Source organism: Polypterus senegalus, chromosome 13, assembly GCF_016835505.1.
Source record: "Polypterus senegalus isolate Bchr_013 chromosome 13, ASM1683550v1, whole genome shotgun sequence".
Lineage (NCBI taxonomy): Eukaryota > Metazoa > Chordata > Cladistia > Polypteriformes > Polypteridae > Polypterus > Polypterus senegalus.
In genome coordinates, this window is record NC_053166.1 from 20,697,105 (window position 1) to 20,717,850 (window position 20,746).

Sequence of the window (20,746 nt, forward strand, 5' to 3'; positions counted from 1 at the left end):
AGTAAATGTCTACTATTATGGTGTACTTACCGTCTATCTTGGCAGTGGTAGGGGAAACTACACACTCAGGTATATAATAAAAATGATGCGTATGTACCTACCTCTACTGTCGATCGAGTTACACGGTAAGTACATCATAATATTGCCTATTTGCTGTGTAGTAAGCACGTAATTAATCCACCATTAGTGTATACACACAGTAGCAAGAAACACAATGTAAATGTTTATCCTAAAAATACTTCTGAAAATGTATTCAGTCCAGCTTGTTTAATGCACGTTTGTTGAAGCCTCCAGTTCAGTTGTTTGTACACTTGAACCAACATTTACAAGATCAGACAATCGATCAGTTACTAACGCAGCCAACCAACAAGTTGCTTAAATGACAGAAGCAAGGAAAATATGTGAGCAAAAATAATCATTTCACTTGATTCAACTTAAAATGTGTTGCTGGTGTTGAGTGATAAATCAAGTTAGAAGACTTGAAAGCCCAACTGAAACTGACCTGCTGATCATTAACAGAATGCTACAGTAACAAATTCTCATTTAAGGCACGGCAGTGTATCTTTGACTGCTGGGCTGGTGTCTCTTACCACAAAGAGCATTTGAAATGACTGATACTGAAACAGAGACAGAGCCCCTCCACAGTGTGTCCAGAATAAATGCAGCTTAACAGAACTGATAATTGTTAGTCTTCGTGAGTGGCTGTGTCTCTTCTACTAGCTCACAAGATTCCTCACAGCACTCAGGATCTCCACCAAGACAAAGGTTTTCCTCTGTCGCTGGTTTATTGACATTTCCATTCATCTGCAATAACAATAATAACATTTCATAAGTTAGAACATAAGAAATTTGACAAGAGAAGACGAGAAGACCATTCAATTCATCAAGCTAGTTTGTTAGCTAATAGAACCAGAAACAAAGAAGATGGTAGGATCATGATACAAAACAATAGTCAGCATTGAAAAAATGGGGTGAAACAAAACGAAAGGCAGAAGATAAGGAGAGTGGAAAGGCATAGTTGCCAATCTTCAAATTGAAGAACAATTCCCAGTCAACATTTCTGGATATTAGCTCTGCTATTAGGTTGCTGCTCCTGGTTGTTGGGGGGTTGTGGTTTCAGATGATACTGTATCTTCTTATATAATACGCTACCATGGCTCTCCGTTTGTCTGTCCGGGATTTTAAATCACCTGTAACTCGCAAACCATTTGACCTATTGAGCTGAAATTTGGTACACATATACTCCATGACGTCTACTATCCACTTTTGGGGTGAAGATTGACCTCCAAGGTTATTCCTCTTTTTATTTCTATTATATTGTAGAATCAACTCTCGGCAGCAGCCAGCAGGGCGGCCATGTGGCCCATGCATACGGGCACTGTTCTCATCCCTACCACCTTCGCCATCACTTCGCCTAACTCTTGATATCTTAAATCATTCTTGAGGCAGATTGAAGACTTAAGTGCCAGCTTAAGTGAAAAAATTCAAGAAAACGTATGCAACACAAACACTGACTTCAGTTTTAACGTGAAAAGATGCCAACGAAAGAAGAGAAGAAGCGGGCCGCTAGGGTGGAAAAAAAAAAGAGCTGCTCAGGAAGCAGCAAGCATATCAACCTCTGAGCAAAAAAATGGCAAACATACAGAGAAAGAGGATGACAACTAGGAATTCTCAAGTGAAGTGTATTCACTGCACGTTATTCTGCAGTCCGCCGTTACTGGTGTGACATAATTAGTGTGACACTTTACATATCGGTGTGACAGATAGTCATTGTTAAGGATACAAACAAAGAGCTTACAGTTTATAGCTTTCCCTATTGACTTTGATTTCTGTTTGGCTTTGTTATTAGAATAAACATCCTTTTGGTATTGACCTGTTTCAGGTATCTCGTGGTCCTCTAAATATTCTTTAATCATTCTCTCGTTATTTTCAGGCAGAAAAATACCCAAAGAATGTATAGTTCCAAAGGCACAGCCACTTTATTGTGAAAATTTTTATTGATGAGGTAGCATATATATAATAAAACGCCATGGTTATTTTCTCTGAAAGACCTACCATCCCCAATTCCAAGCCCATGAAGAATACTGTAATTCAGTCACTGCTGAAACACAGACATACTGAGACTACTAATAGTTATTGTGGCTGCCGTCCCTGCAGGGCCGTCTTTATGTATGGGCACAATGGGCACTGGACGGGTGCCCCCTGGGCATAGGAGCCCACAATGTTTCTGATGCGTATGTTTCTGTTTTGTTATCAAAACAGGGGTCCCAGTGCACTGCTTTGCTCGGGGGCCTATGATGTTGGTAAGACGGCCCTGCATCCCTGCTGTCATTTGGAAGACTGGGAGACACTGGACTGTTGTAACTTGCTCTTTACACCAAGACTGAATACATCCTTAGATGGCATTTGTTGCCCATGAATTACTATACACTTCGAAAACAAGAAAACATTGTCAAACACTTTTAATTCCAGGTGCCCAGAGTTTGTCTGAGTCTGATACACATAAGGTCAAATTGGAACTACCGATTAACATGACAAACCCTTCTTTGGAGATAGTAATGGTAAAGCAGAGCTCCCAAGAGAGTAGTCAATGTACAGAAGAGAAAAACATGTAAACTTCACACAGACCAAACAACTAGATGTATAAATCAGGACCCTGGATCTATTAGGCAGTACCAGTATCTATGGCATCACTCCACCGTCCTTGTGTAGACAACAGCGGCAGCTAATTGTTTTTGCAAAGGTCTAGTCCAGCATGTGACACACAGCTTGGACCCTGTCAATGAGTACAATGTACAAAAGTAGGAAATTACAGAAACAAAGAACATTCCAAGCAGCAGTTTTCAATGTCCTCTAATCCATGATGCTGTGGTCCACATCACTGCATCTAACTTACTCACGCTCTCATTCTAAAAGACACACAAGCTGTGGAAGCGAATTGTAAAAATAAAGTTTCTCCTCTTACCTGCTCAGTCTCCTCTCCCAGTAGTCTCTCGATAAGCTGTCCAATTTTACTAAAGGTCGGCCGTTTTGTTGGCTCCAGGTCCCAGCACATTTTCATTATAGAATACCTAAACAGAAAGTGGCCAGTGTGAATCTTATATACTGCCATAAGCAAAGATTATTTGTGAACCATGTGCTTGGGAGTGTAACACCACATTATAAAGAGATGCAGATGAACCAGATTGCCACTCCAGACATTTAGTTGGACCTTTATTTATCTGTTAGACCAAGGGGATCTTAAACTTTTTAATCTAAGGATCCAAATCAGCAAATCAGTACCATACTGTGATTCAAGCAAAGGATTATTAACATAATGAGAACAGAGCCATGCACAAATAAATAACAATGGCAGTAAATGTTTTTATTACATTCAAGCATATTTCTCACATGAATATTACTAAAATAGAAAAGTGCAAAGCAAATATTTCTCAATATATAAAGTGACAAAACATCTGGGGCCTCATGTATAAACGGTGCGTAAGCACAGAAATGTTGCGTAAGAACTTTTCCACGTTCAAATCGCAATGTATAAAACCTACACTTGGCGTAAAGCCACGCACTTTTCCACGGTACCTCATGCCTTGCCGTACGCAAGTTCTCCGCTCGGTTTTCCAGACTGGCGGCACCCAGCGTCAAAGCAGTGCTACTGTTCCTGTGTGATCACTCCTTATTTTCATGACGCCGCTTTATAAATACACCGAAACTAACCGCATATTGTTTATTAGTGTAACACATCTGATTGTAATTAACTTGTAACAATATAATGGTCCAGGGAACAGCCATAGTATTCCAAATACCATAACTGATTTAGCGTTGTTACTCTCACTGCACCTTCCTCTTCTTCTTATTTTTCTTCTTCTTCTTTCAGCTCTTGCCGTTAGGAGTTGCCACAGCAGATCATCTTTTTCCATATTACTCTCACTGCACCACTCGGAGTATTTATATCACTGTATCTGAGTGTGAATCACAGCAGCAACTGATCGGAAAAAGATCAGCTTCAAGGACACGCTGTCTCAGCCACAGCAAAACGTTTTAAAGCCTTTCCTGTACGGACCTCGCGGTTCAAAACAGTTTAATCCCAAGAACTTTAAATGCAGCCAATCAAGTGCTCCTTGTAGAACTGTTTGTACTTATAAGTACAATCACCCCACTGTAAACTTGCACTACAGTTATAATATCGCACAACCTGAGCCACTTTATAAAGCACGTATTTACATATGATGACGATATCATTTTTCAGGTGAAATGCAGCAAAATATGTTTGTTAAATTATACAGAAAGAACTTTAACTTCGTTTAAATAATCTATATTCTTCACTGGGAGTGTCGTGAAGGATAGAATAATTAAACATGTACTACGAAGATATTTCAATGTTCCTTAAGCGTTTTGAAGAATCGGCGCTAAGCTTACAGATGGCTTAACTTCTATTACAGAGCTGATTGTATGGCGATCGGTTACTTGGGGAAAGAAAAGCACTGACTGCAGTGACGGCTACGCCAATATATATTGAATATAAAACAGAAAGAGAAAATAACAACTCAGCTAAAAACGTCAAAGCGACAAATTTCGGTAAAAGTTAAATGGTTGTGTCATGAGTCATGCAACGGACGTGGCCATCCACCGTGCATAAGCTGCCTTACTGACATTGACGGACGAAGGAGCCACCGATTCTTCCTCTGCCCAGTGCCACCACAAGCCTAGAGCCGCCCCTGAGTACTGCTACAATAAATTATTTCATCGAAGTGAAACACATGTTTAATAACGTGCTTTAACTCCTATCATCATGAAAATGACATCACGTATACATCTCAGTATTTTAGTTATTCAGAGAGCTGTAATATCACGAATGTAATTGATTCTTTTGCCAGTTGGAGGAAGAGAGCCGGTTTAAGAAGCAAGTAGTGATTCACACACATAGAGCACATAGAAGATCAAATACAAAACAAAGCATTTAACGTGCTACTTTAATTACGATGTGATTTGAGAAACTGGTTAATTAAACGATTTTAAGATGAAGTTTATGATGTTCTACTTTAATGACAAAATAAACTACGTGATTAAAGTGGAAATGTCAAGATTGAAGTTGACATTTCGTGCTTTTTCCCCACCGTGTGCCTTTTTTCTCTGTACCCTAATAAGCTTTCATATGACACTCAGACAGTGGGCTTACAACTCGGCTTTTCACGGCGACTTTGATATGTGACTTCTTTTTTATTTCCGGCACTGTGCGATTTTGTGAATGTGAGCTTTCAAGTTTCTCCAACACGCTATGTCACTCGATCAACTTCCTTTTGTTGATTATACCACGGCTTATTTGAACAAATAGTATGTTTTTCCTTTGCCTCCACTTGGTATTCGCTGAAATTCTTATATTTCCCCGTGCTTTTCCCATTGTCTTTTCACAGAAGGCTGAGCTTAAGGGTGATTTATATTTATTTGCATATTCAAAGAGGCGTAATTCTGGGAGGAGTAGGGGCATTACATAATGCGCGTGCACGAGCGTTAGTTTTCACGCTGATCGGGATTTATGTAGCGGAAGAACGTGGAAGTTGGAGTACGCACAGATTCCTGCATCTGGATTTTTCTGTGCGTAAGCACATTTCGGCTTTTGTGCTTACGCCATTTTATAGTGCGAGTTCTACGCACGGCGTTATACATGCGGCCCCTGGTGTCCAGTGTCCATGCCTGAGCATAATATTGTCCAGAGTCCACAGGAGGGCAACAATGTCTGATCTACAAAGGCACAAAGAACCACAAAGAAAGAGGACTGTAAAGGCTACAATTTCCAGTGAGCAAAGACAACAAGAACTTCAAAGAAAAATGTCTGAAAGGGCTAGAATGTCCGACGAAAAAGGGCAACAAGACGCACAAAGAAAGAAGGATGTAAAGGCTAACATATCCAGTGACTAGAGGTTTGTAAATGCACAGAGCCAAACAGATGGAGTTACCATTGTACCTGTCATGACTCATTCAGGGTTCCTTCCCCTGGCTGGGGTTCAAATTCATTTATTTTGTCATCTTTGTGTATTTGTGTTTATTTGCCATTGCTTGTGTTTAAGTTTTAATACCTTGTCTATGTTGCATTTGTTTATGTGGATGCTACCCCAAGGAGCCAAGCCACCTGCCAGGAACTGCCCTCCACCCTATAAATTGGAGGGTCTCTCGTAGTTCTTGGTGGTTCATTTTTCAATGCGCTGGGGAGTATTGGAGACAACTTGTGTTTTTCTCTTGTGTGTTTCCTTATGCTCTTTTGATCTCTATGGATCTTTGACCTCTGTGCTCTGTTTTTAACTTCACCTTTGGAATTTCTGCATTGGGACACATGTTAGCCTCGGATTGGCTTGTGTTTTTAGGCAGCTCCATTTTGCGATTATGCTCTACAGAGATAAACGTCACCATGGCTGGACTTCTGCAAACATGGCCTACACAGCCCCTGAAATTAATCAAGATACTGTATATGGAAGACACTTGTTCTTCATTTTACAAAGAATATTCCTGCCAACACACCGGCAGATCCATTTCTCTTTAACTCCTTTACCATTATCCCTAAAGATAACGTGCCTACCGCTAGTTACATGCATACGGTTATCCCTGAGTTTTCACATCAAAAGTAAACTGCAAGTAGTGATGGAGGGAGGTTGTTGAACAACAACAGAATTTGGGCTCTTAGAACAGAAAGTGTTAATTGACAATCATGTGGAGACCCATCACAAACAGTTCCCCAACTCAATTTGGTATGTGACTCCCAGTTTAAGAATCACTTTGTTAGATATTTCTTCTGTAAGCATGATTCATATTACATTTTACTCAGAGTTTATAGATTGCTCTGTTCATTTAAACAGATATATTATACATGGGATTCAATAAGCCGACACACTATTGTGTGGCTGGGGTTTGTGATGTAAATAATGAAACCAAGATCAATCATATCAGAACTTTTTCCACCTTTATTATGAATCTGCAACCCATACAACCTGTGATAACTCAAATAACACTGAAGAATATTGGGAGATGTGCACATTTTTAAAGCCAATTTTCAATATTAAACTTTTAGATCATTTATGTTTAAGCTCAGATGAACTAACCAAAACACGTTTGCTTGCAGCAAGATGTGAAAAAAGGTGCTTGGGACTGTTCTGTCAACATGCTATCATATTTAGCTAAATGTAGCATCACTGACAAGTAACAAGACCATTGGTTGTAATCAGTTTTCTGATTTTGGCTGATGCCAACTAACTTTTGCATGATTAGCCACCAAGGCATTCTATAAAAGAAAGAATTTGAAAAGTATTGTGCAGAGACATCACAACTGGCGTATAGAGAGACATCACAAGAAGAGAAGAGAGAACAAAGCATGATGCCTGGCCTAAAAAGGCAAATACAGTGGCAGCCAAAAGTTATTTAAGCAACCTGACATAAAGTTTGCTGTGTGACTCTGATTTGAACCACTTAGGTTAAATGTTTTCACCCTTCATTTCATACAACATTTGATATGCCTGGTTCTTCTGTAAACAAATTTAAGTTTAGATTGAAGTAAAGTTTGGGTCTTAACTCACTGAAACTGCCTTGCTGTTTGCTGACACCAGCAACCACCAGAAGGCAGGAGCTGCTAGAGCATAAGGGATTGAGATGCTTTTCCAGGTTCTATACGATCCTAACCCAAGTCATGAAATTGTAAAGGTTCGGTAATATAAAGAGCTGTGCCTCTTCAGATTGAATACTTTCAGAGGCAGCAAGCTGGAATAAGACTGTCATCTTTCATTCCAGCAGGAGCTAGCTCCTGGCTTTCATCAGGGTATTTAGTGTGAAATTATTTTAGGGTAGCCAGTTCCTGCTAGTGTAGCAGACAACATTGATTGGCTAGCATACTACTTAGGGTGGATGGTTCCTTACCTGGTCAGAAGGTTTTTTTAATAGAGGGATGTGGGTGGACAGGTATCCTGATCAGGATGGTCAGTGGTACCTTCCCTGCTATTTAATGGATGGACACTGGAGACTGGTGCTTTCCCCATTCACAGAGTGGTGATATTCCATGGTGTGCATTCTTTTCAGACATGGGTAGGGCTACTTGGGAGTTATAGTTTTGGTGGGCAGCCCTGTTGGGGTTCTCGGGTACCGCTAGTGGGAGCTGCTGGAGACAGGCTCTCCTGTCACAGGGAGGTTCCTCCAGAACCAGAAGTGCTTTCTGTATGCAATGTGATAGCACCGGAAATACTCCTGGGTTTGATATAAAGGAAGCTGCTCTGCTTCAACCTGAAGGTCTGGAAGGAATATAAAAGAATAAACAACTGATAGAGTGGCATTTCATCCATGGCTGGATTCCATCTCATGTCCAGTGCTACCACTAAAGCTTTCATCTCCACATGATCCTACATAGAAGAACGTGATTTTGGAGGGCAGATGGATGAAATTTGAAAGGCTATGTTCTACTACTCAAAATTGGAAAGGCGAGTTTGTAAAATTAATAGAATTCATTCATATTGTAAAATATTAGACTTTCTAAGCACAGGTTGACCAATAGATAGATAGATAGATAGATAGATAGATAGATAGATAGATAGATAGAAGGCACTATATAATGGATAGATGTGAAAGGCACTATATGATAGATAGATAGATAGATAGATAGATAGATAGATAGATAGATAGATAGATAGATAGATAGATAGATAGATAGATAGATAGAACTTTATTTGACCCCAAGGGACACATAGTGGAAAATATGATGAAGTTCACAGTCTGTGCTCCATACTTCCTTACTAAAACTTACATTTCTGGTGGTGCAAAGTCAGGTCTCTCCATCTGGTATCCATCTTTAACCAGCTTGTAAAATTTTGAGTCTACCAGCATATTGGGGTAGGGGCTCTTTCCTGTAAAGACACACAGTTTTGAGTCATGGGAATAGCTCAGCTGCATACAGGGAAATGACAGGCTACACGAGACTTGTCTGGGCTAGATCCTTAATTGTTTAAAATTGTGTTATTGGTCATTTCAAATTCTAGACTCCCACAGGTGTTGCATTCATCATGTATTCAGGCCCCTTCAGTTTTTTTACATTTTGCTATTTTGCAGCCTTGTGTTGAAATAATTTAAATTCATTGCTCTCCCTCCTCATGGACCATTCACTACCCAAGAATGAAAAAGTGAAAACAAGATTTTACAAATGTATTAAAAGTAAAAAAGAGAACCATTGACATTTGGCATAAATGACCAGGTTGTGTGGTAAAGAGTAGGACTGTAGGAACGATAAGAAATTGACTTGATGTTATTTTGGAGGAATAAAGTGGAAAGCATGGCTAACGTTGCTGGGTTGAATGGCCTGTTTTTATTAAAATGCTTTTAACGTTATAGCAAACACTTGAGATTCTGTGCCACCCTTGAATACCTGGCACGTGAATAAGGTTTGTGTTTATGTGTGTGTGTGTGTGACCTGAAAAGCACAGCCTTACCCAAAGAAAAGATTTCCCACAGAAGGATGCCATAGGACCAGACGTCACTCTGCACAGTGTACACACAGTCAAAGATGCTCTCAGGGGACATCCACTTGACAGGCAATCTGGCCTAAGAACAAAACAAAGATGCTCTATCAGTATACTGCATTTAAGACTTTTAAATATCTGCATGAAATATCTTATCCTATTTGAGAATCTGCACATTTGTGTTGATTGCTAAAACTGAACTAGTAGAATAATGACAACATGCTTCTGATGGCTCCACAAAATGTCTAAAACATGACAGGAAATGAGCCTGGTGATTATTGAAATATTTGATAGAGAGGGAGACAGATGAAGGATTAATACATGAAAATGTTTCCATGCAGGAACACAAAGCACTCTTGTCAGAGGGGGACATTTTTGTACACTGGGTCATTCCATTTCTCTCTTAGGAAAAGAAACATGTAAATATTACATTTAAAACCCAGCAGATGAACAGGCAAAAGGCACCCATTGTTTGGACTGAGGCGAGAAGTTAAAAAACAAATTTCCTGGGTTATCTTGTTACTGATTATTGTGATGGCTGTCTACAGGATATCAGTATTTGCTGTCTGCAAAATAATCACCGTTTTGAAGTTTTAACTGCTTAAACATACAAACAATATAACATTGTGATAAAAGAACTGCTCTTTCCTTGGAAAATGTTTATATTTATCTGACTTGGAAATTAACATGTCTGAGAATATTGGTTTCTAATCAGCTGTGTACTCATTGATAGTTGGTAACAATACATTTTGTTAACTTGTGTTTTCATTATTTGTTAAACCCAGGTAATTAAGATGTGCCATTGTTTAATCCGATTGTCCAGAACTGATAATGGCAGGGACTGAAGGAGATTTAAACTTCTGGGCAGGAGAAGGCAAAGGGAGGGATAATCCACTGAGAACGCTGCCAAGACACTCGGACAGAGCACAGGGGCTCGCAGGCAGACAAGGGTACATGCCTGGCACGACGTGAGGCACAAGGACGGCAACACTTACTTCCAGGGAGGAAGAGACAGCTTCACAAGGAGACGCCAGTTGTGGGTCCAGCGAGAGAGGGAAGCCGCATGAAAGGACCGAGCAAAGCTGGCAGACGAGAAATGAGGCAACACAAGGAGCCCAGAGTGGAAAAAAAGGAACGACGAAGAGACGCTGACGGGGATTCCACGATGTTGATAAAACTTCTGTTGGGAAACGAGTGTCCGATGAACAGAGTGCATCCGTGGACAGTTGGAAGATTAGTTGTTGGGGTAAGAGTGCGCAAACTGGACTTTGCACCACTAATTCAGACAGTAATTTCAACACACATCTTTTTAGTAATATCAAAAAGGCAAGTTTACAGGGGGATATTATAGTCATGGGGGACTTTAATTATCCAAATATTAACTGGGATAACCTTGCAGATGGAGGAGCACAAGAGCAGGAGTTTTTAGAAGTAATCAGCGACTGTTTTTTAACACAGCATGTTAAAGCACTAACACGGGGTGAAGCCTGTCTGGATTTAGTATTCTGTAATAATCAGGATAGAATTGAGGGTGTAGAGGTGATTGAACCACTAGGGTCAAGTGACCATAATGTAATACAATTCTCAGTATTTTGTAAGAGTACAGATGCAAAGACTAAAATTGTTAAGTTGAACTTTGGTAGGGCTAATTTTGAGCAGATGCGACAAAGTCTAAGTAGGATAGACTGGGATAAGCTTTTAAATGTGGAGACAGTTGAGGAGCAGTGGAACAGGTTTAAAAATGTTTTACATGTAATGCAGGACAGATACATACCTAAATTTGGAATTAATAGGAAACTAAAAAAAACTCCATGGTGGATTAATAAAGATTTAAAAAGAAGTTGCAAAGGAAAAAACTGCTGTATAAGGCATATAAGACTAATGACTGCAAAGTGAATCATAGCACGTATGAGAACATGAGGGCAACCATTAAGAAGGATATCAGAGAGGCTAAAAGACAGTTGGAGAGGAATATAGCAGATAAGGCGAAAGAAGACCCCAAGAGATTCTTTCAGTATTTTAGTAGTAAAAGAACAGTTAAGGAGGAGGTCAAGTTCATCAGGAATAGTAAAGGGGAATTAAAAGATACAATGAAATAGCAGATGCCCTAAACTTACATTTTTCTGAGGTGTTTACAAGTGAGCAAGTGGATAACCTCAGATGGTAACAGGGACTACTAAGGAGGTACTGAGGGATTTGGAAATTGTAGAGGGAGAAGTGCTGCTCAGATTAAATAAGATGAAATCAAACAAATCACCAGGCCCAGATAATATTTATCCTCGTGTTCTTAAGGAGGCTAGTGAGTACATATATAAACCCTTGACACATATTTTTAGGAAGTCACTGAGCACTGGAGAGATTCCGAAGGACTGGAAAATGGCAAATATCATCCCATTATATAAAAAGGGTGACAGGGCAGATCCAAGCAACTATAGGCCAGTAAGCTTAACAAGCATCACAGGAAAATTAATGGAAGGAATTATTAAGGATAAGATTGAGCAACACATGACAAGGACAGGAGTTATTCTGAACAGTCAGCATGGGTTCAGAAGAGAGAGGCCGTGTTTTACTAACATGCTGGAATTCTATGAAGGCAACAAAAGGATACGATCAAAGTGGAGCTTATGATATTATTTATCTGGACTTTCAGAAAGCATTTGATAAGGTGCCACATGAGAGGTTGGGCATCAAGTTAAAAGAAGTGGGAGTTCAGGGTGATGTTTTTAGATGGGTGCAGAATTGGCTCAGACACAGGAAGCAGAGGGTGATGGTGCGAGGAACCTCATCAGAACTGGCTGATGTTAAGAGTGGTGTTCAGCAGGGTCAGTGCTAGGGCCGCTGCTATTTTTAATATATATAAATGATTTAGATAGGAATATAAGTAACAAGCTGGTTAAGTTTGCAGATGATACCAAGATAGGTGGATTAGCAGATAATTTGGAATCCGTTATATCATTACAGAAGGACTTGGATAGCATACAGGCTTGGGCAGATTTGTGGCAGATGAAATTTAATGTCAGTAAATGTAAAGTATTACACATAGGAAGTAAAAATATTAGGTTTGAATACACAATGGGCGGTCGGAAAATCGAGAGTACACCTTATGAGAAGGATTTAGAGTCATAGTGGACTCTAAGCTATCAACTTCCCAACAGTGTTCAGAAGCCATTAAGAAGGCTAACAGAATGTTAGGTTATATAGCGCGATCTGTGGAGTACAAGTCCAAGGAGGTTATGCTCAACCTTTATAATGCACTGGTGAGGCCTCATCTTGAGTACTGTGTGCAGTTTTGGTCTCCAGGCTACAAAAAGGACATAGCAGCACTAGAAAAGGTCCAGAGAAGAGCGACTAGGCTGATTCCAGGTCTACAGGGGTTGAATTATGAGGAAAGATTAAAGAGCTGAGCCTTTACAGTTTAAGCAAAAGAAGATTAAGAGGTGACATGATTGAAAATTATGAAGGGAATTAGTACAGTGGATCGAGACTTGTATTTTAAAATGAGCTCATCAAGAACACGGGGACACAGTTGGAAACTTGTTAAGGGTAAATTTCGCACAAACATTAGGAAGTTTTTCTTTACACAAAGAACGATAGACACTTGGAATAAGCTACCAAGTAGTGTGGTAGACAGTAAGACGTTAGGGACTTTCAAAACTCGACTTGATGTTTTCTTGCAGGAAACAAGTGGATAGGACTGGCGAGCTTTGTTGGGCTGAATGGCCTGTTCTCATCTACATTATTCTAATGTTCTAAAGGTTGTATCCTTCAATCCTTGTTTTAATGGACTTTTAGAGGGTCAACTGTGTGCTTTCCTTTCTAAAAAAGAAATTTTGTTCCTGATATTGTTAAGAGTTTGTTTATGTTCATTTATCTTTTCAATGTACTTATTATTGTCTTGTGTAATAGAAGTTACTGTTGCTTTTCCTGAAATTACTGTTGTGTCTGTCATTGTGTGTTTGCTCACCGCCCAATTTAAAGAACCCTGTGTGCTATTTTCTGTAAATCTCAAGAGTTCCCAGTCTCTTAATAAAATGGGTGGCGTAGTCGGATATTTTAACGGTGTCTAGGTTAGATTACCTGTAAGTGTGACCAGACACCTGTCACACTCTTCATGTGTGAATAGCACGAAATTTCATGGAAAATATAACACAATTTATTTCAAAAATGTTTTTGGGAGGCAATACATAGAGTTTCATGAAATACTCAAATTCACACAAATTGTTTCACTCATAACTACTGATCACTCACCTGTAAAGATGTATATTATTAGAAATTATTAGATATTCTTTATTTTTATTAAGGTCGTTTTTTGAGATGGTAAATAGAGGGTAGATGATAAAGCGGAAGTGTGAGCTATCAAATGATCAAAGGGAGGAGAAGATCTCAAGGTGAAGCCATTTACTAACACAACAACCCTCTAGTCCTTCATTTCCAAAACTAGCTGATTTGGTGACAATGAAGCCTTTCCTGAAATTACATCAATCTTAAAATGCCTATCGACCAAGTCACTTACGTTTCCTTTCACCACATAGTTTGCATCATGCATAATGTCCCTGGCCAAGCCAAAGTCACAGATTTTGGCCACATGTCCCTCTGTGAGCAACACATTTCTGGCAGCAACATCTCGGTGGATGCACTGTGGAAAAAAAATACAATAGCAGTCAGTTTATCATCATCATGGCTAAAAATGCTTATATTTAGGGGTTTATGCCACCTATCTACACTCAAACATTCCTCAGATTTGCTAGTTCATTTGTACAATGTGTAATTGAAAGATACAATATGTCGGTATTGTGAGTGCTGTGCTGTACAGACTGGCGTCCCGATCAGGAAGGAAGCCAGTTCTGTGCCAAGAAGGGAGGCCCAAATGGTCAAATGGAAGGACTTGGGATGGTCTGGATTCCCAACCTGGATGGGTGTGGGTGCCTTTCCCAGAAGGACAGAGAGTGTTTTCGTCATGGTTGTCTCTCATACACAAAATGGCAGCATCCCACTGGTGGGACACCCATAGTGATACCCACAGGGCAGACCGGGAATTGTAGTCCCATGTGGCAACCCTGTCACGGTTCTTGGGTGATGCTGATGGGGAAACTGCAGGGGATTGTTAAATCCTCTTTGAGCGGCTTCTATCTGACCCAGACGTTTTCCCAGTGTGCAATGCTGGGGCACCAGAAGTGAAAGAAGCCTTGTTTCCTGCTACATGAGTAGTCAGAGCCGGGAGGAGGTGGATGTGACTATGTGGGAACTGTGGCAGGAGAAGGAATATATTGTGCTGCTCTTGAAAAGAGGGAAATGGAAACCTGTCAAGGTATTATGTTGCAAAAAGCACCTTGTTTTTGAACCCGGGACTGTGTTGTGTAGTTGTGGATGAGGGTGTGGGGCACTGCTGTGCTCCCTTATGATCACATCATACTGTTACTGAAGCATTATGTCAATTGTAGTCATAGGACTTTGCCATGGTAGTCTTTGTGTTGAGAATGTTTAATGCCTCCTACAGTCCAAAGACTCTTGGTAATGGCCGACCTTGAACTGTGGACTGGTGCATTTTGTTAGGCCAGATGTTTGTGTCAATGAAATGTGTGCCATGTGCTGTTGGTAGCAGTTTGTGATTCTGTGTGGCCATTAATACACATGGAATTAGTCCTATATTAAAATATTGTATATACACCGTAATGGAGTGACTGGCCACAGATGGTAGGGCAAGCATCAGCAGAACATTGAAAGGGTCAGGACTGAGAAGCAACCTGGGAGCAAACATAATGGTCTCTCAAGACTCAGAGTGGTTCTTGGTGCTAAATCTATTCTTGGAGGACCTTGTCATCTCTCATAAATAGACAGCTAAGGGGAGCCATGGTGTTGCAGTTCTTTAAGAAGAACTTTAAGTCTGGTTAAAGAAGTCAGGATCATCTCTTTGGTTATGTAATTTTGTTTATGAGTGCTATTACTTTGTGACATTATTTTGTCATCATTTTGAGTTTGCCTGCTTTCCAAGGATGATATCCTGTAGTGTGTTGGTTCATTATGTTGGTTTGTTCTCTTAGACTCTGGGTTATTGCTAGGAATGTAATAGGTGTGCAGTGTGATCTCGTGATATCATAGTCACCATGATATAGAAGATAATGTAAATATAAGAGGATGAAGAGCAGGACTTCAGGGACCTTTAAATCTAGACTAATTTGGACAGTCTTGATAGGATGGATGAGCTTGTTGGGCTACATGGCCTGTTCTCATCACAATTTTCTTACACCCTAATGATCATTTGCATTGAGGAGTCACTAGATGGAGCTTTAGTCCGGTGTCCCTGGTCTCAATGAAGTAACCTGGTCAGAAACTAGAGTGTCCTTACAAGGAGACTTAAAGTAAGTCCAGAACTGGTCTTGGGCTTGGGTTTAAAACCTCTTTTCCAGCAGTCATACAGTCAAAGAGCTTGAAGTTGGACAACTGGTGTCTAAAATGACTGGAGAAAGTGAGGCCAGACTTTGGTGAAAAATGTGTAAGAAATGGTGTTGACAGTTCTATTGTCAGATTGTTTTCTCCTATCGAATTAGAGGTATGAAGAATAGTCAGGACAGAGAAGCGCTCAAGACTGGGGGCCTAGCAGTGTACTACTGTCATTCCTTCAAAACCTTTCACATAAATTGCACATTTTGAAATATGACTTCATATCATTAGTTTGAGACGTTCCTGCAAATATTTTGAAGAAGAAATGACAAGAATGGCAATGCCCTGCACTCCCTACAGTCTATGACGTGCCTTAGTTCCGGCCACCTTATGACACTGAGTTCAAATGAGCCGATTATCTTACTATAATAATAATAATAATAAACTAATATTGTTTGCTCAGGTTGCATGTCCCTGGTCCATCTTTCCCTTCTTGTTGATGTAGTGGACATTTTCTTCCACTTTTCCATATCTTATTTTTTGTTGATTGCAGCATGACTTCCTATTGGCTAAGGACTAAACCACAGTTCAGGTGTTCATGTGATTCAGAGCCGTCAGTCACAATAGTCCAAAAATGAAGGAAGAAGACAAACCTTTCTTTACCATTTCAATACTTTTTTTTCATTGTTAATTTTAGTAGTATCAATTTAAAAATAGTACATAGCATCTAATCACTGGATGTGTCTGACCAGATTGAGGAAGGCAGTGTGGTGTAGCGTTTAAGGCTTTCCACTACTGATGTTGTGTGACTGTGTGCAAGTCACTTGACCTGCCTGTGCTCCAATTGAAAACCCAAAAGGAAATGTAACTCATTGTATCATAAATGTTGTAAGTCACCTTGGATAAAGGTGTCAGCCAAATAAGTAAATGTAAACTTTTTCTTTGATATTTGCCAGGTTTTTCCATTTAGCGTCTTTTTCAATAAGTGTGAGCATTGTTAGGTTGTGCTTCCTTGTAGTTTTTCTCAAGTTGTGAAAATTATGCAATGCATATTTCTTCATTTTGAAAGAAGAAATAAATATTTCAGGACCTTCTGCTTATTGTAGTTCCTCTTTACGCAGTGTCCTTTTATTGAAACTGCCATATGTTTGTGTTCACAGTCGTACTATTGCTGTTATATTTCAGCCAGGGTTCCTCCCCTGGCTGGGATTCAGATTTTTGTCTTTGTCTTCTTTGTTAATGTTTCATTCTTTTGTTTATGTTAATATTGCAATGTATGTAAGAGATTGCATATTTCTTATGTGTTATATTAATTTGGGGTATTGTTTGGTTTCTTTGTGCATAAGCTGTCTTTGTTTTGTGCCTTATATTTTGAGGGTGGTTCTCCAAGAGGCGGGGCCACATGCCAATCACTGTCAGGAACTTCCAACCCTATAAATCCAGAGGGTGCCTTGGGGTTCATTTTAAATGCACTAGGGAGCCGGTGAGTTTACTTGTGTTTTTCTGTGCTTGTGCTTTTTGATATTTTTGGATATTTTAAACCGTTTTGCTCTGTTTTTTTTTTTTTTTTACTTTACCATTGCAATGTGTCTAGGGACTTATTCGCCTTGGATTGCCTTTACCGGCAACTCCTTTTTGCCTTGTGTGCTAATACAGAACATTTTTGTGATCATACACTTTTTATTTTATAAAGATTCAATGTGGCCCTTTTTGCATCTAGCTGGGTTTTGTAATGGGATTTCCCCGTCTAGTAGGCATTTTTTATTTGGATGTGGTTTTGGGACTTGTATGCTTTGGAACTCTCAGCTATAACAACTACACTGTGTAGTGCCATTGCTTTAAGTCACACTGTATGGAACCCTGGCACCGCTGCACCGCACTTTACTATTATGCTGTTGTATCATACTGTAACATTATAGGTCATTATACTATTACACTTTATGTGATGCAGCAACACTGTGTACCACCATCACCCAGAACAAAAAATAAAAAAATATTCATAATTCTAGCCATCATGCAGGTGGAAGCCTTTTACAGAAGCTCTCTGTATTTTTCTTTCTTTTTTTTTTTAATAAACTTTTTTCTTAACAAAACTTAATTATGAATAATAATATTAGATGTGATCTGTCATCTGACTGGCCACTATACAGTTTTGAACAGATTTGTAAATGAAAAATATGCTGATCTCATCGCAAACCCAAACGTCGCATCATCTCAATTGCCTTTCGGAAAAATTGCAAAATTCAGAGAGGTCAAAGAGTGAGCAAAAAGGATTTGTAGGCTGCCTTATATCAACAACAATTGGGAATATAAGAGATTGTAGGGAATGTAAAGTGTGATATATTAAATATACCCATATTCAGCTGGCAGCACTACAATCAGTGCCACTTAAGGAGCCTTGTTATACCTTATTAGAGGGGCAGCTCACCCAAGGAGGGAAAGTGCAAAGATCCAGAGTGAGAATAAAAGTAACGTGAAAAGGTTTCAGATCTGACCTGCCTTCATATAATGAAACATGTTTGATCACTTTTAAATAGGTTATATGACCTGTCACATCTCATGTCAAGTTTAGGTACTGTGGAGAACCAGTTTAAACTTTTTATTCCAGGTGCTATTTTAATGCTGCATGGGTTTTCTAATATGATCAGACATCTATGTGAAACAGCAGTGGTACAAAAATTACAAGTAAAATGTAAAATGACTAATCCAGACATTGAAATCTGTCAATTCATCCCATTTACTGCCTAGGGAGATGTTGTGGTGAGAAATTTTGTATATGTTGATAAATATTTTGTACATCTTTATTTGTAACAAAGCAATGAAATATTAGTGTAATATCATTGATGAGAGCTGCAATGGCTTGATAGCACCCCCCCTTTAGGACTAAGTCTTTGTAATTTTATGACAGGTGTTGGGGGAAATGCCTAAAACCAGTTTGGGAAGTGATTCTCAGCAGGACTCTCTCAATCAACCCCCACAGGAAAGCCAAATTACCTAGCTGGCAAACATCAGCTTAACAAATGGCATTGGGGGCAGGTGTGGAACCATTGTATCGACACCAGAATTATATTGGTCTAAATGTGCCTCTTTGGTTTTAAATCAGACGAAATTAAGTACTAAGATGCCCTATTGGCTGTAGGGTTTGGACAGACAATTTGCTTGCTTTACTCTACCCTCTCTCTCACCATCTGATGAAGGAGCACCTCACACACCATGAACGGAAAAGGACAACACAATGACGAGCACAGCTCAGCAGCTATATTGAGACAGGCATGTGGCCTGTTCTGAAGAAAGCTGACTAAAAATGATGCCTTAACTAAAGACATTATAAAAAACAAACACGTCTGTGTGATGCCTGAAACTACAGATCAGCATTTATCAGGTTGTAATGTTGCCAAAATTCACCTTTACTTTGCTGATTGTTATTATCTATGAAAATTATCAATAATACATTATTTAAAGTGTAACTTAACTCCATCTTGTCTTTTACTACACCTAATTGCTTGATGTTATAAATGTAGAAGGGAAGGTGGGGAGAAGTTATAAAGTACAGTACCTTATAAACTGTGGCAAGTCTATGGGATTCTGAGGCATTCTGACAAAGGCTAAACTAATAATGCAAAAGGGGAAAGCAGAGTAAGAGAGAGCTCTACTAAGACAAAACAGGAGATAAGTTACATAATCCTGGTTAATGTACTCTAATGATGTATCATTCTGACCCTTGAATCCAAGTGACTTCTACCAGGGGAACTTTGGAAAAAAAACTTCTGTCAACATATTCATTTGTCCCATTTGTGGACACTACAAGCTGGACCTGCTCTATTTAAATGTTAATGCCTCAAACCTGTGTTACGAATGTGGCAGAGATGTGATATAACTCTGACATCTTATTGTCACCAACAAGCCTGTTCTCAGGCGGCAGCAACTGGCCTATTAACAAAGCCAAACGTTCTTGTATGTGTTTGGGGGTTTCTGGGTTGTAACTTGTTAAATATTTATGCTTTTCTTGTAACTCTTTAAAGTTTTAATTTCCCCTTTGGCATAAATAATCTATCTATCTATCTATCTATCTATCTATCTATCTATCTATCTATCTATCTATCTATCTATCTATCTATCTATCTATCTATCTATCTATCTATCTATCTACAGTGCTTACCACAATTTATTTCTTAATTTTCAGTAATGCATTGTTAAACACAAAAAATTTTTGTTACTTTTTAAGAAATATTTATTTGCAATATTTACACTACAACACATTTTATATTGTCAGGCTCATTTTCAGTTTAATCCTAACACTGCTTTGACCCAATTTGTTGATTCAAATCAGTAAAAATCACCCTAAATCTATCTATCTATCTATCTATCTATCTATCTATCTATCTATCTATCTATCTATCTATCTATCTATCTATCTATCTATTATATAGTGCCTTTCACATCTATCTATCTATCTATCTATCTTACTGAAATTTTGTAGATTATTGTATTTGTGTATGTACACTTTATTATTGTTAGGTATATTTATTTAGTTTTTCCATGTTTTACTTTGTCCCCTATAAAGATATATCACTTGTTTAGGCTCTAGAGTTTGATTCTTTCAAGAGTTTGTTTAATTTATTGCTAACTTTTGTAAAATATTTTGGGTGATTTCTGAGACCACTTTTTGTGTTCTCAGTGGCCACCATTTTGTCTTCCAGTCTTCAGGGTAGCTTCCACGATGCTTGGGGCGTGAACTTTGACTAATGACAGAGCAGGTATAAAAAGACATCTTAGAGATCACTTCCTTATTGAATTATTGATGGAATCAAGAACTTTGCTATTCATTTCTTTCCCTCATTCGTGAAAGTCCTTACTGGTTTTTGACTCGTTTATGATTTGAC

At 39.1% G+C, this 20,746-nt stretch overlaps 1 protein-coding gene across 1 annotated transcript in view; it reads right to left on the minus strand.

The window, feature by feature from the left end:
* Window positions 1–248: 248 nt before the first annotated feature.
* The window catches only part of csf1ra (colony stimulating factor 1 receptor, a), a 161,230-nt gene continuing 140,732 nt past the window's right edge, over window positions 249–20,746 (minus strand). The window contains exons 18-22 of the mRNA XM_039773966.1: window positions 13,996–14,118; window positions 9,453–9,564; window positions 8,774–8,873; window positions 2,966–3,071; window positions 249–804 (exon numbers count right to left, since the gene is read on the minus strand). Of these exons, the coding sequence (XP_039629900.1) occupies window positions 667–804; window positions 2,966–3,071; window positions 8,774–8,873; window positions 9,453–9,564; window positions 13,996–14,118 (579 nt within the window). The 3' untranslated portion in view covers window positions 249–666. The remainder of the gene's footprint in view (window positions 805–2,965; window positions 3,072–8,773; window positions 8,874–9,452; window positions 9,565–13,995; window positions 14,119–20,746) is intronic.